Source organism: Frankliniella occidentalis, unplaced genomic scaffold, assembly GCF_000697945.3.
Source record: "Frankliniella occidentalis isolate FOCC.00 unplaced genomic scaffold, Focc_3.1 Scaffold1, whole genome shotgun sequence".
NCBI classification, from domain to species: domain Eukaryota; kingdom Metazoa; phylum Arthropoda; class Insecta; order Thysanoptera; family Thripidae; genus Frankliniella; species Frankliniella occidentalis.
The window spans coordinates 2,651,031-2,664,028 of NW_026267131.1; the positions used below are offsets into that span (position 1 = coordinate 2,651,031).

The 12,998-nt window shown below is 40.6% G+C and overlaps 3 protein-coding genes across 3 annotated transcripts in view; 2 read left to right on the forward strand and 1 right to left on the reverse strand.

Annotated features, from left to right (window-relative positions):
* The window catches only part of LOC127749534 (uncharacterized), a 6,353-nt gene extending 6,179 nt beyond the window's left edge, over nt 1-174 (forward strand). The window contains exon 3 of the mRNA XM_052268087.1: nt 153-174. Within this exon, the coding sequence (XP_052124047.1) occupies nt 153-174 (22 nt within the window). The remainder of the gene's footprint in view (nt 1-152) is intronic.
* Nucleotides 175-318: 144 nt separating this feature from the next.
* On the reverse strand, nt 319-2,655 carry LOC113202651 (nucleoporin SEH1). Its single transcript, XM_052263724.1, has 6 exons — nt 2,537-2,655; nt 2,195-2,351; nt 1,833-2,094; nt 1,507-1,740; nt 1,287-1,432; nt 319-1,203 (listed from the first exon to the last, which is right to left on the reverse strand). Exons 1-6 carry the CDS (start codon nt 2,645-2,647, stop codon nt 1,019-1,021), a joined length of 1,095 nt encoding a protein of 364 aa, XP_052119684.1. The 5' UTR covers nt 2,648-2,655; the 3' UTR covers nt 319-1,018.
* Nucleotides 2,656-3,061: 406 nt separating this feature from the next.
* Nucleotides 3,062-9,603, forward strand: LOC113202650 (protein bicaudal D). The gene is made up of 9 exons (XM_052263673.1): nt 3,062-3,599; nt 3,713-3,853; nt 3,935-4,159; nt 4,338-4,575; nt 4,658-4,824; nt 4,952-5,110; nt 5,199-5,348; nt 5,431-5,815; nt 5,905-9,603. Exons 1-9 carry the CDS (start codon nt 3,360-3,362, stop codon nt 6,441-6,443), a joined length of 2,244 nt encoding a protein of 747 aa, XP_052119633.1. The 5' UTR covers nt 3,062-3,359; the 3' UTR covers nt 6,444-9,603.
* The last annotated feature ends 3,395 nt before the right edge of the window (nt 9,604-12,998 follow it).

Consider the following 12,998-nt stretch of genomic DNA (forward strand, 5'->3'; position numbering starts at 1 on the left):
ATGCAACTTTCCTTCTTCAGGAAGAATTCCTTTTTTAAAAAAAAACAAAGATTAAAGGTGAAATAAAGACCAAACTGTTTAAAATTTGACCAGACTTAATTGAATTTTAGTTTTCTATTAACATCATGCCATCCTGCTTCTATATTGTGTAGCTCAGTAATAGCATCCAGGTAGTTGCCCTATGTATATGTGGGTTGCACTAAATTTCTAACAAGGGCACTATTCTAATAATACCGTAATTTGTACAATGAGCTTGCCATAGGTGAAATTATAAATTTTCATGCAACTGTGAGGTGAAGGATAAAAGAAATCCAGAAGTGGAGTATTTAAACTACTTTTATTCCAAAGCACTGAAGACATTTCTAACAGGCTGAGATGTTTCTAACTTGGTTTCAAACTTTCTCTTTTCTTTTTCTTGGCCAGAAGAGAATTTTATATATCGCATTTTCATTGATTATATGCCAAGCTAACAAGAAGTAGAATTATTTTAGATTTGTACCATATACAGTTCAAAAATAGTTCATAATTTCATAGATAGAAATTCATTCAGACATTAAATATGATCCTAACTAAGCAGAGAGAAATACCCTCAAGTAATTGACTTCTGCCACAAAAAGAAATGAAAGGGAAGGTTACCAACCAGATGATTTAAAAAAAAACTATAAAAATGTACACAATGTGTGCTTGCTTGTCCCAATTATAAAGTGTGCATGCAAAAGTTTGATTCGAAGTCGCACACAAAAATAAGTATAAACATGTAAGATAAGCATCTAATAGATTATTGGAGCAGAAACTAAACTAAAACAGAACTGAAGAGGCAACCAATTAAACATGGCAGTTAGGTTACAGAGGATGGGAATGCAAACATGAAGACAACAGCAGCTTGAACTATAGCTGTAAACATCAGGACAATGTGACCAAGTCAGAAAGGCCATAAGCATTGCCACAACAGGAAAATATTGAAAATAACTTGCGGCACAGAATGCACAGTGGGATCCTATCTAGGCAAGGCCTACAACTAGTACTTGGGCACCTGGTTAGGGTTTGTAATTGTGCCCAATTTGTAGTACCTGGTAGTTGAACTTTGATTTGGGGCAGCAATCTGTCCCATAGTGGGCATACTTGAGGTACTTGTATCACTTTTGGCTTGTGTTCCATCCCCTCGTAGAACAGCAATGCATTTCCAACTGTTCATGTAATTTGCTAGGAAGAGGAAATACAATTAGTTTCCTGTTGTAATATCATTCCCAATAATTCTCTTAAAATAATAAGCGAGGGATTTTTACCTTTCCACAACCTAACACAACCATCATCTCCAGAGGATGCCAGTATTGTCCCAAGAATATTCCAGGACACCCGCCAAACAGTTCCTGATAAGTTGTCTTCTTGTTGAGCAGTGAGCTGCACATCAAATCTTTGTGATGATCCTTCCCTAGAAAGGGAATTGAACAAATAAGTATGTTGCAAACAGTTTAAAGAGTTAATAATCATTTATAAACAACTTACGGAGGAGAGCCCAAGGTCACTATTCGTACATCCTTGGTGGCAATGGCCAGGAGATGATAGCTTCTGCCAAGATTGGGTGCAAATGCTATATCATGCACTGGTTCATTGATTCCAATAGAAGCTAATGATTCTGTTTTGGTCCATCTAATTCCACTGTATTCATAAATTGCTACTTTACTACCATTTGCAGGGTTGTTGTCATCACTACCAACTGCTATCATAGGAGGGTGTAACCTGCAGGAAAAACATAGATTCATAAATTCAAATTGACATGATTGCTTACAGAAGAGTCAATTTTAAGCTTAAGCTGTAGAAAAAATGCCAACCTTGAAAACGAATGACTCCACGTTAGGCAGCTGCATTGCTGCTTGCATTGAATTTCATGTTGAAGTGTCCATTGACTAAGATTCATTACATCAGGAGCTTCGTAAATACGAATGACACCATCTGTTGAACACGTTGCAAGTTGAAGCCCTAGAGATTTAGGACCAAATTTAACATCTGTCACAGATGTTCTTGAGTCTACGAGATTAGTCCTTCTAATCCATGTTTTCAAGCCTCTCTCTCCTTGAGGTGGTGTCTCTCCAACTGTAAAATAATATGTTGATTTAATTTCCAATGGGGTACCAATAGGGTATAACTAAAGATACTTGTAATCGTAGTATTTATGGTTGAGGAGACCACTTACTTATTTCTTCCCAAATAGCAGCTGTCCGATCAAACGAACAGGTTGCAAGGACTTGTCCAAATTCAGGGTGGGCCCAAGTCACTTTCCACACTGAGCCACTGTGAGCTTTCCAGTTTGCAGACAAAATCCAGTTCTTTTGTTCATCTTGGTCCCAAACCTATAAAGTTAATAATAACAATAAAGTAACAGATTAGAAACATAAACAAATGGCTGTGAGATAGCAATAGCATTGATTGATTAGAGCTACAGATCTGCAAGAAGATCTTTAATAGAATGTTACTAAAATTTCGAGAGCATAATTTATTTCTAAGGAAAAATTACATTGTTTGGAACTCAAAATACCTTTACTGATTGGTCACTAGAGCATGTTGCCATTCGCTGACCATAATAGTCGTAAGCAACATCATGAATTAGGTCTTTGTGCTCAGCGTTTATGCTTTTAGCTTCAAACATTGTTGATACTGTATTAAGACAGGTTTAAATTGTCGTTATTCACAATAGAAAATTGAACGAATTTTACCGAGTTTCTCAAAGACCTACACATACACAACACAACCTAATTTGCGCCTACCCGGTGTGTGTACAGTGTACTGTGACGTGACGTCATTGGCGTTCGTTCGCGCTCGCGTACTCCCCGGAGCCAATGGCTTTACTCTTCCAGTTCCAGTGGAGACTTGCGTGATTAATAACTTACAATCATAAAAAACTGCTAAAAGCATTCCGATTACTATTTAAAATTATGAGAAATATTTGATAAACTTTTTGGTAGCAATGTTTTTGATCCGTAAGGTTACATATCATAGTAGAGCTCATATAATCCAAACTCTTCAATTATCTATGTTGGCAATGAAAACGTACATCACCGACGACTGACGAATGCAGAAGCCTTCCAACATCCAACTCTTTCATTCGTGTCCATTCTCTAAGAGTTACAGTGAGTTACAGTCAATATCTTCCAGTCGATTTTTGTTATATTTTAAGTGACAGACCTCACTGCAACATGTTTTGAATCAAGAACTGCGTGTTTTCTCACCCAAGCCATCTTTTCTCAGCATGGAGCGAACTAGGAGTCCAACCTATTTGTTGAAACTTAGGAAATGATAAAGTAGTGTCATGTTGTAGGCCGACAGTCAATCACGTATTTGCACATTTAACATCTCTTACTATGGCTTCTGCGGGCTCTGACACCAGCAAAACCAAAGGGGAAAATTCGCAAGAAGTCGAGGAGCTGAGGCGCGAAGTAGAACGCATCAATCGAGAACTTGATAAGGCTAAAGCCGAGAACGATCAAGCGGGTAAGATTGGGTTAAAGCTGATTGAACAAAACACCGCACTCAAACAAGAGAACAAGGAGCTTGAAACTTTGTATGAAAACACTCGCCATGACCTGGAAATTACTCAAGAGGTCAGTTTTATCATCAATCAATCATTATTGGATTTTGTTGTTTTGTTTACAAAATTTGTAAAAGAGAAGAAAGTTTGAAGTGATGTCATTGTGTCTTTTGTTATTGTTGGCAGGCACTTACCAAGTTTCAGTCGACACATAAAGCAACGACCGAAACTGGCATTGAGCAGGAAGAGTCCCTTCTGTCTGAATCTGCAGCGTTGGAATCATCATTGACTCTTCACATAGGAGAGCTTGAAAATGAAACTAAACAGGTAACTGTGGCTGTTGGGTGGTACAATGCCTTTAATTGCTTATGTCACTATAACTTTTATTTTAACTTTTGAATTCTTCAGCTACGTCAAGAACTCGAGAGGGTCGTTGGTGAGCGAGATCGGCTTGCCCATCAGCTACTAGAGTTTGACAAACAGCATGAGGAAAGAGACTGCGAAAGAAAATCATTGCGAGCAGAATTGAGAGAAATTAAATTAAGAGAAACTCGTCTCATTACTGAATATTCTGAGCTAGAGGAAGAACACGTTGCTCTTCAAAAACATGTCTCAATTGTCAAGTCTTCTCAGGTATGCCTTATATGCATTCATTTCCTAGGGAAACCTGTGAAATCTATGTAGAATAGTTCATGAAGATTGTTCTTGCTGATGAGACCTATTTTGATTCATTAGCCATAAGTCGGGTTTGCAATTTATCCTCATGTGTAATTTGCACCTGTTTTCACCCTGGTCATGTGTTTAATTGTAGGTGGAATTTGAATCATGTAAGCATGAAATCCGTAAGCTTCAGGAAGACTTAGAGGTTTTGAATGAACAATTAGAAGAGCTGGCCTCACTCAAAAAGATAGCTGAGAAGCAGTTGGAGGAGACATTAGAAAATCTCCAATTAGAACGTGAAGCGAAGTATGCTTTGAAGAAAGAGCTAGACCAGAGAATCAATAATGAGTCGATGTACAACCTAAGCAATCTGGCGTACAGTATCAGAGGTACATAGGTTTTTTTAGTGTCAACATGTTTGAAATATGATGTTTATTGTAAAGTACTAATTGTTTGGTTTTAACTTATAAGGAAATGCAGCCGAGGGTAGTGATGGCGAAGATGAGCTCCCTGTATTAAAACGCATAGAAGAGGATCTGAAAGATACTGAGCTGGCATCGCCTGATGGTAAACAGGTTGATCTTTTCAGTGAAATTCACCTTAACGAGCTCAAAAAGCTTGAAAAACAACTAGAGCAGGTGAGAATTGTTTTATTGAAGTTGAGTAGAGCTGATAGTATGTTGATGATGAATCTGTATTTCAACATGCATTTGAATGTCACATATTTTTAAACCACAATTAATCTGCAAATTTTGCTAAATTTAGGCTGAGAATGAGAAGGTTCAGTTGACATCAAACCTAAGGGATGCTCAATCATCTTTGGAACGATCTCGAGGTGAACTGAGTGCCCTTATGGCACGTATTCTCCAAGTTGGTGCCAATGTTGAGTCGTTGCAGGAAATATGCAAAAAGACCAAAGTAAAGGTGTGTCTTGAAGAGATTACTGAGTTGTCTGTGATTGTTACAAACTTAATTTTTGTTCACGTATCTGTATTTTTCCATAATCTTTCAGGGAGACTCTGCTCAGTTTAAATACTGGTTTACTATTGCTGGTAATGAACTTGAGATATTACACAATGCCTTGAAGGAATTAGAGAAGGATTTGAATTGTTCTGATGCAACATTACAGTTAAAAACTGAAGTGACTAACCTTAAAAACAAAGTAATATTTTTGCACTTATATATTTATGTACAAATATTCTCTATTTATTTGTGTTCAATTTTGAAACCTGCTCTTCTTTCAGTTGTGTGATGCAGAACAGCGTGCTGCAGAATTGGGCGGAGATGTCAAACTTCTCAGCACTCTTGCTAAAGAGGCAAGTGACCTAATGAGCTCTACTCACAACAATGTCATTACGGCTTCTGAGGAAGTTGCTCAACTCTATCATCATGTATGTACCATCAATGGAGAAACTCCTAGCCGGGTCTTGTTAGACCATGAAAAGCATGGTGAAATTGAGACAGAACCTGAGTTGATGGAGGGGCGGCTAGCTGCTATGGAAAGTCTCAAAAATATTACTGGCTTGTGTCATATTACTGAGACTCTTCTTGACCAAATTAAATTCCTTCGCTCAGCAGTCAGTAATACGATTGAGAATAAGGGCATAAGCACAAGGCTAGTTTCAGACAGTGAGTACAGATTTCTTTTTAAATTCTTTTTTATGGTCATCATTTTACAATCAAATTATCCATTGTCTCAACCTTATTTTTTTCCTCAGTTTCAGTTCCAAAAGACTCAGAGGTGGCTGAACTGCAGGAGCAAATAATAAAGCTCAAATCTCTTCTCTCTTCAAAGAGAGAGCAAATTGCCACTCTGCGAACTGTATTAAAGTCTAACAAGAATACTGCGGAAGTTGCTTTGAATAACTTGAAGTCCAAGTATGAGAATGAAAAGGCTATTGTCAGTGAGACCATGATGAAATTAAGAAATGAACTAAGATTGTTGAAGGAAGATGCTGCTACCTTCTCAAGCTTACGTGCCATGTTTGCTGCTCGATGTGAAGAGTATGTCACCCAGGTTGATGAACTCCAACGCCAGCTTGTTGCTGCTGAGGAAGAGAAGAAGACTCTTAATCAGTTGTTGCGTCTGGCAGTTGTTCAAAAGCTGAATCTCACTCAACGACTTGAAGAGCTGGAAGTAGATCGAGAACTCCGCACAGCAAGACGCCCTCCAGCAGCTGCAAGCCATTCCACTCCACCTCGGCAGAGTAAAACGAGATTTGCTGCTCCATCACCAAGACAAAGAGACTATTTCTAGGATTTGAGCTCGGGCAGCTGCAGGCGAGCTATTTTACTGTGGTCCTGGCTTCTTGGAAGCCGTAAAGTGGAAGAGAAAAAATAGTTTTTCCAAAATTAACTCTTCTCTATAAAGGTTCTTTTTCTTCTCTATTTTTCATCAGTTACTTTGAACTGCCCTTCTTCTGTAGAAGTGTGAGACCAAAGGAGAACCTTGCCTGTGCTGGCCGAGTGTAGAAATAGAGCTATTATTATCTTTCTTGGATTAGTAATAACAGACTGGTATTCAGAACTTCAATCTAGTATCCTACAACTGTTAGTTTTTATATGTTTAAATTTTCCAACCAACTGACCAAAATTAATTTTGGCGCTCTTATGTAATTTGTATAGCCATTTTTGCTCTAGATGCTATGGTATGGTGAATTATTTATCAATTTTCTAATAAGAAGATTGTAGGTGTAGTTTGTCCATAATTATTGTGTACCTCAGGCAAATCATGGTCTAATTTTCAAAAGTATGTGCTGGTTTTATTTATTTCAATTTCTTATCTGTATAACATTTTCATCACAAACATATTAGTCCGCCCAAATACTGTGGTATACGTGGAGCTCAATTCTTAAAAATGGTATGGTGAAATAACTGTTCCAGCCTGGTGATACTTTCTAGTGTTGTGAGTTCTATTTGGCAGCTAAGAACCATAATGTATTCAAAATTTTGTGCAGTGTCTTACTTTAATATCTGGTCTAATTTCAGATGCACAATGCTATGTTTGTGTCCCTGAGTGTTCCTCTGGCAGCTATGACTATTTATGTCCTTTATCATGTTATGTTAATGGTGTATAAACTTGTGCCTTGAGGACCTATCGTCATGAACATTTTATTTTGGTGGGAGGGATTTTGTCTCTTTTCCATCCGTCCACCAAACATAATTGTTGCAAAGATACGTCCACTTTGTATAATGAGTGAACAACTTTGAAAGCTTGGCATTGGGGAAGAAAGCTCAGCAAGCTGCATTATCTGATATATGTTAATGTTTAAATACTTTGTTATTGAATTTTCTGTGTCTTGGAAATATGAATAATTCTTCTCACTTGAATCGGCAAAATTCTATTGAGGAGTTATCTCATGGTTTGAGTCTTATTAATTACTTACAACCGTCCTGTTTCTATTTAATGTGGTTAGTGTAAGTAACTATCAACTTTGTTGGGAGTTATCTGCACTTTTAAACAAAAAGTTTGTTGTTATTGTTAATCGTTAGTGCTTGTGATGTTGATCCTTGCATTAAAAGAGTGAATATTCTATGTTGTCACATATCAGTCTGCAAATGAAGCTTTCCAACTTTGTTTAGAATTTTATGAAAACTGCTATATCTTTATAATTTTTATTTATTTATTTAAATTTTTTTAAAATTTTATTTCAGTTACAGTTAATTATTTTATTTTACTTCTTTCTTTTTTTGTTTCTATGTGTGATTTTGGTAAAGTTTGTTTTTTAAAGGGTATTAATATCAGCAGAAAAACTGCAGATCTTTAAATGTGGATTGTGGAAGCTGAGCCAAAGTTGTAATAATGGGGTTGTGATCTAAAGAGGTGCCACAATTTGTATTAACAAACCTTCTAGGTTGTGTTTCTTTTTTTGTTCCAATCAAACCTTAGTTATGGAAATCTGTTATAAAATTGAATTTAAGTGTATACTTCTGAAATAATTCTCCCTCTTTTGCACTAACACCTTTATAAGGAGATGAGGTGAAGGTTACTTGAGTATTTTTGTTATGATATGCTAGTTTGCCACAATTTCTTTGTCTTGTACTTAAGAGAATATGTTGTTAACTAATTTTCCGTCCTTATCACAGTGCATTGTCCCTCCGTGAGAAAATCAATGAAAAATTTTCATCAAAATGACTGGAAAAGATGTTATTGTGCAATGTGCTAATCCCCCTGTACACCATGATGATTTGTTATTAACTTTATCCAGCTGTAGCTTCAAGATTCTTTGTATTTTGTAGGGTAGCCTTTGCATAGATTCTCTTCTGTAGTACTTGTCTTAAACTTTATTTTCCATGATTTCTTTGTAGGTGCTAGGCTGAGTATAGATTATTGCTCGCTTTTCTGCTTTAGTATTGCTGCTTGGTAAAATATCAGTTTAGTGACTTTATTTCTTATCAGTCAAGTTATGATGATGTATTTTCCATCGCTTCAAAGAGTCTTATTATAAATATAAAGGTTAAAATATGCCTCTAAAACTCTATGCCACATCGCTTTCTAAATAGTTGCAGTCCTGCATAAGCATTGCATGTATTGTTGGTCACTTTATCCAGATACCAAAATTGTAGAGGCTCTACTAGTTGTCATTCTTTCCAGTTCATTTCATATATTTTTTTTAAATTATACTCTTTTACTTGTACAAACCAAGATTTAGTTTTCCCCTAATGTTAAACAAAGAGGCTATGTAAGGCTACTATAAGACAAAGTTTTGTAGTGATTCGTGCTGCAATGGTATCTTGCTTAAAATGTGAGCCCACATGGGCACTGTGCATTTACTAGGTAGGATAATTATTCTAGGGAGTAATGAAACCAATCAGAGCAACTTATTTTTCCCCAGTCTGTAGACTTTCAAAACGGAAAGTACATTTTAATCCTTCAGTTTGTGGGTAAGCTCAATAATACCTACCCTCAAACAGAATAAAATTCTGCGAATTCGAGCTTGATTAAAGTTTTACATTATTTAAGTTAGCGGAAATTGTTGTAAATTTTTGTTAGTGAAATTAAGTTACTCACGTACTATTACCAATATCCAATATTCCTGTTGCTAAGTCTCTTTTGTACTATTTGAAACTTAACGTTTTATCCTCAAGGTATTACTTTTTAACTTTATTGTTTGAGTGGATGATTTTATGATGTATATCAAAAGCTGTTGATTTGCTGGGGAATCTGTTACCTATTGTTGTAAAAGAAAATATTTATAGTTAAACCCAACTTATTTTTGATAAGTTTGGTATGGTAATTTGACAAAGGACTTGTTGCTCTGCAGTTTTCATCCATCCTTTTCTATTTGTTGTGCAAGTGTCAAACGCTCGAAGACGTTTTTTTTTATACATTTGCTATGTGAGCTGCAAACTTCTTATGTGCAGCAGTTTTTTGTCAGAAGCTGTAATGTACCAGGTAATAAACAGGAAAACAGTGATTTGCTATTTTTTTTGTCTCCTGTTTGCTGCATCCTGAGAGTTCTGAGAAGGAAAGGGAATGTATTCACGTAAAAACGTACCTATCGAAGTCTACATTAAATAACTACTTAACAACTATACAACGATTTACAACACGGGGCATATAGTTTTGTCGTTATGTGCAATGTGCGTTTGACACATTTTGACCTGATGCCATTTTCGTGATCTGCGTTCCAAATTCTACGCCGTGACCGCGCCGAAAACGAGTTTAGTTAGCAAGAAACTACAGACAGAGAAGCAGGCCCAAATCTCCCTTCGCTTATGAACTAGCAGGTATGTACATTTCAATTTGCGGGTGACCCAAGTGTATACGCCTCAGGGCTATACATATGCTACATGGTCCAAAGCGACGTTTGGCGTTTACTTTTGAGAGACCTTTCGGAGTGTAGATTCTAGACATCTTTGCCCATTCCTCGCTCAAATCACAGCAGACTCTGCTGTGATGAGGTCATCCTACCCAAGTCCAGCCGCAGCAGGCAGTCTGACACACAGCCTTCGTAGAACACACCTTTTATGGCGTCTGAGGGATGGATTTAAGAGAAGTAACCAATCTGTCAGAGTGCACTCAACTGGAATAGCATCAAAGGACCTCTGCTGTGATGTGAAAGTAGTATGGGCAAAGATGTCAAGAATCTTTACGCCAAAAGCTGTCTCAAAGGCGTGTACATTTGATACACCCCCAAATTACAGCCTGCCCTTACGAGGTCAGTCCGTGACGATTTGGGATGGGGGAGAGCACACAGCTGCGCCGCGGTCGGCTGCGTCTCCGGGTGAGGTGCGGTGCGGTTGTGGCCCGCCTACTGGGTAGGCAACCCAATGCGCAGTCGTGCGCGGCGCGCTGCCTATAGCACGGCCGGCGGGCGCCCCCCATCGGGGCCTCCCGTGCGCGGCCGCCTCGCCGCGGCTAGGCCGCTAGGCCCTTGCCCCGCGGGGGGCCCGGGCCCAGCCTGGGCTGGGGACACATGGAACACATGCTCGACGCGCGGCGTGGCACGGCGCGGCGCGGCGGCCGACCCGACCCGGCGCCGCCGTGGCCCGGACGCCTTCTCTTTATATTTCGAGGTAGTGCGACGCGTAAGACCTGCGGTCCCTGCTGTCCCAGCAGGTTGCGCGCACTCCCCCGAGCTCTTCCTCTTTCTACACTCGCCGTCGCCGTTCTCAATACGCTATTGCCACGAGTTGAATGATCCCGTGGCGGTGCGGCGTGGGGCCGGGCCGAGCGACGTCGTCGGTGATAGCCTATCTGTCTCCGCGGCCCGCGCGAGGCCCTCCCCCTCCCCCTGGAGTGCCACGGGTTCGAGTCCCGGCGCCGCCGCGCCGCGCCCGCCGCCCCGGCCGCCCCTGCTCCCACAGTGCCGGGAGCACCACGTGGCCGCGACATGGCTCGCGCGGCCTAACCTCTTCCTGGGGCGGCTGGGTGCTGCCTACCCTCCAGGGGCAGCCCCGCGCCTCCGCGCCGCGCCCCGCCGGTGGTGGCTAAAGTGCAGTAGGGCGCCTCGAGTGCGCGGCGTCGGACTTTATCTGCGACACAATGTTGCAACTAACTGGCCGGTGCGGCCCGGGTGCGCGGCGCGGGGAGGGCGTTGGGTGAGGCGGGCTTCTCTTCCAACCTGATTGATGCTCTCACTTGTAAGAGCGGGTGGGCTGTAGTAATTTTTTTCCCCCCTTAGTCACCCTGGTGATGTGCCGACTCAACCCGACCCGACCCCCCGGCGGGAGCCAACGGGTGTCACAGCTGTCACAGCTGGCCGATGTGATCGGGCGGGTCCCGGTGACGTGCTCACACGTAAGTACACTACATACGTGCTACCGATGGCCGGGCCCGGCCGGGCGGATGTGCAAGACGCCCCGCCGCGCCCCGCGCCCCGCCGCGCCCTGGCGCCGCGGCGCCGCGTTCAAATAGATAGCCCTGCCGCGCCTGCCTGTCGCCTATCAGGCGCCTCACCACGCTCCGCCACGCCCCTGTGCAAAGAGGCGCCGCCGCCGCCGCCATCTTGGCCCGGGGCTCATGTCTCAAGAGGGAAGGGGTGAAATCAGAAAGGGTCGTGTTCATGACTGTCGTTTATATTTGTACAATGTTTCAAATTATGCAAAAAAAAAATATAACTTAGAATTTGTTTAGATTTGAATCACTTCAAAAGTTACACATCAACGTTTCGTAAATCTAGGTAAACTTACAAGTAGAAAAAACTAGAAGTTTTAATTAAAGCATATATCTTTTTTATTTTTGCACACACTCCGCAGACACTATGAAGGGCAGCTTGGGCTGCTGAAATACATAGTCAGGCAGATGTATTGATATGTTTAATTGGCAGTGTGGCTGGCTGGTGAAATGCCATGGCACATTTATGAAACTCTGTTTACCTAACACGAGTTTATCGACTTTGTACAATATTTACATTAACATGAAGGTACATATGACAATATACATAAATTATTTTTTTTTAAAAGGAGAAAATTTTGATGCATTTAATGAAGGTGCATTTCCATAACAAAAAGTCCAACTTAATGCCATAAATAATTTAAAATGAATCTAAAAAAATTATAAAACAAGGGCATAAAAGCCCGAATAACATATCTAAAAATCCAAATATAATGTCTCAATTACAAATTTGAATTTTAAATAAAACATTAAAATCATGAAATTGAAAACAAGTGCCATGCAACCTTCATTAAAGACACAAACATTGGAAACTCCATTAACAAGCCAAGTTTGTTCCACCTTTTCCTTTTCCTGGGGCGAAAGGGTAAAAGGGGTGGGGAAAGAGAGAACTAGCAAACAAAATAAAACAAAAAATGCCCAAGATCTGCAGATATCACATGGCATCATGGCTACCAATCAGTCTTACGTCCGGCACGGCCCAGCCCGTCCGGTGTGTCCCTCCTCAACTTTGGTCTGTAAGTATTCCTCAAACACAACTTATACTGACTGCTTTGTTGAGGGGACAGGCTCTTGGTACTCGACACAAACTCCATACCCAATAATGACTCACACATGACTATTACTCCACTACATTGTTTACTTCATCTTTCACGTCAGCATCACATCTTACGCAAACACACACATGCTCACTCACACACTAGTACACAATCTCACACACATTCACACATAATCCTACACTCAAGCGTAAATCACAGCTTTCCCCTCAAGAATAATTAAAAAAGTCTACGTAATACTAGTTAAGCGAAACTTCCCCTCGGTGGAGGCGCACTCGGCCGTCCACTTGGATCTTAACCTAGAGTAAGTTACTGGTAACCGGGCCGACCAGGGCCCGTGGGTTCAGGTACTGGTGAAGAAGGGGCAAGCCCGGGGGCGAGGGTGCCCGTGAGGGTCCGCCCCCTGGGCGAGGTCCGG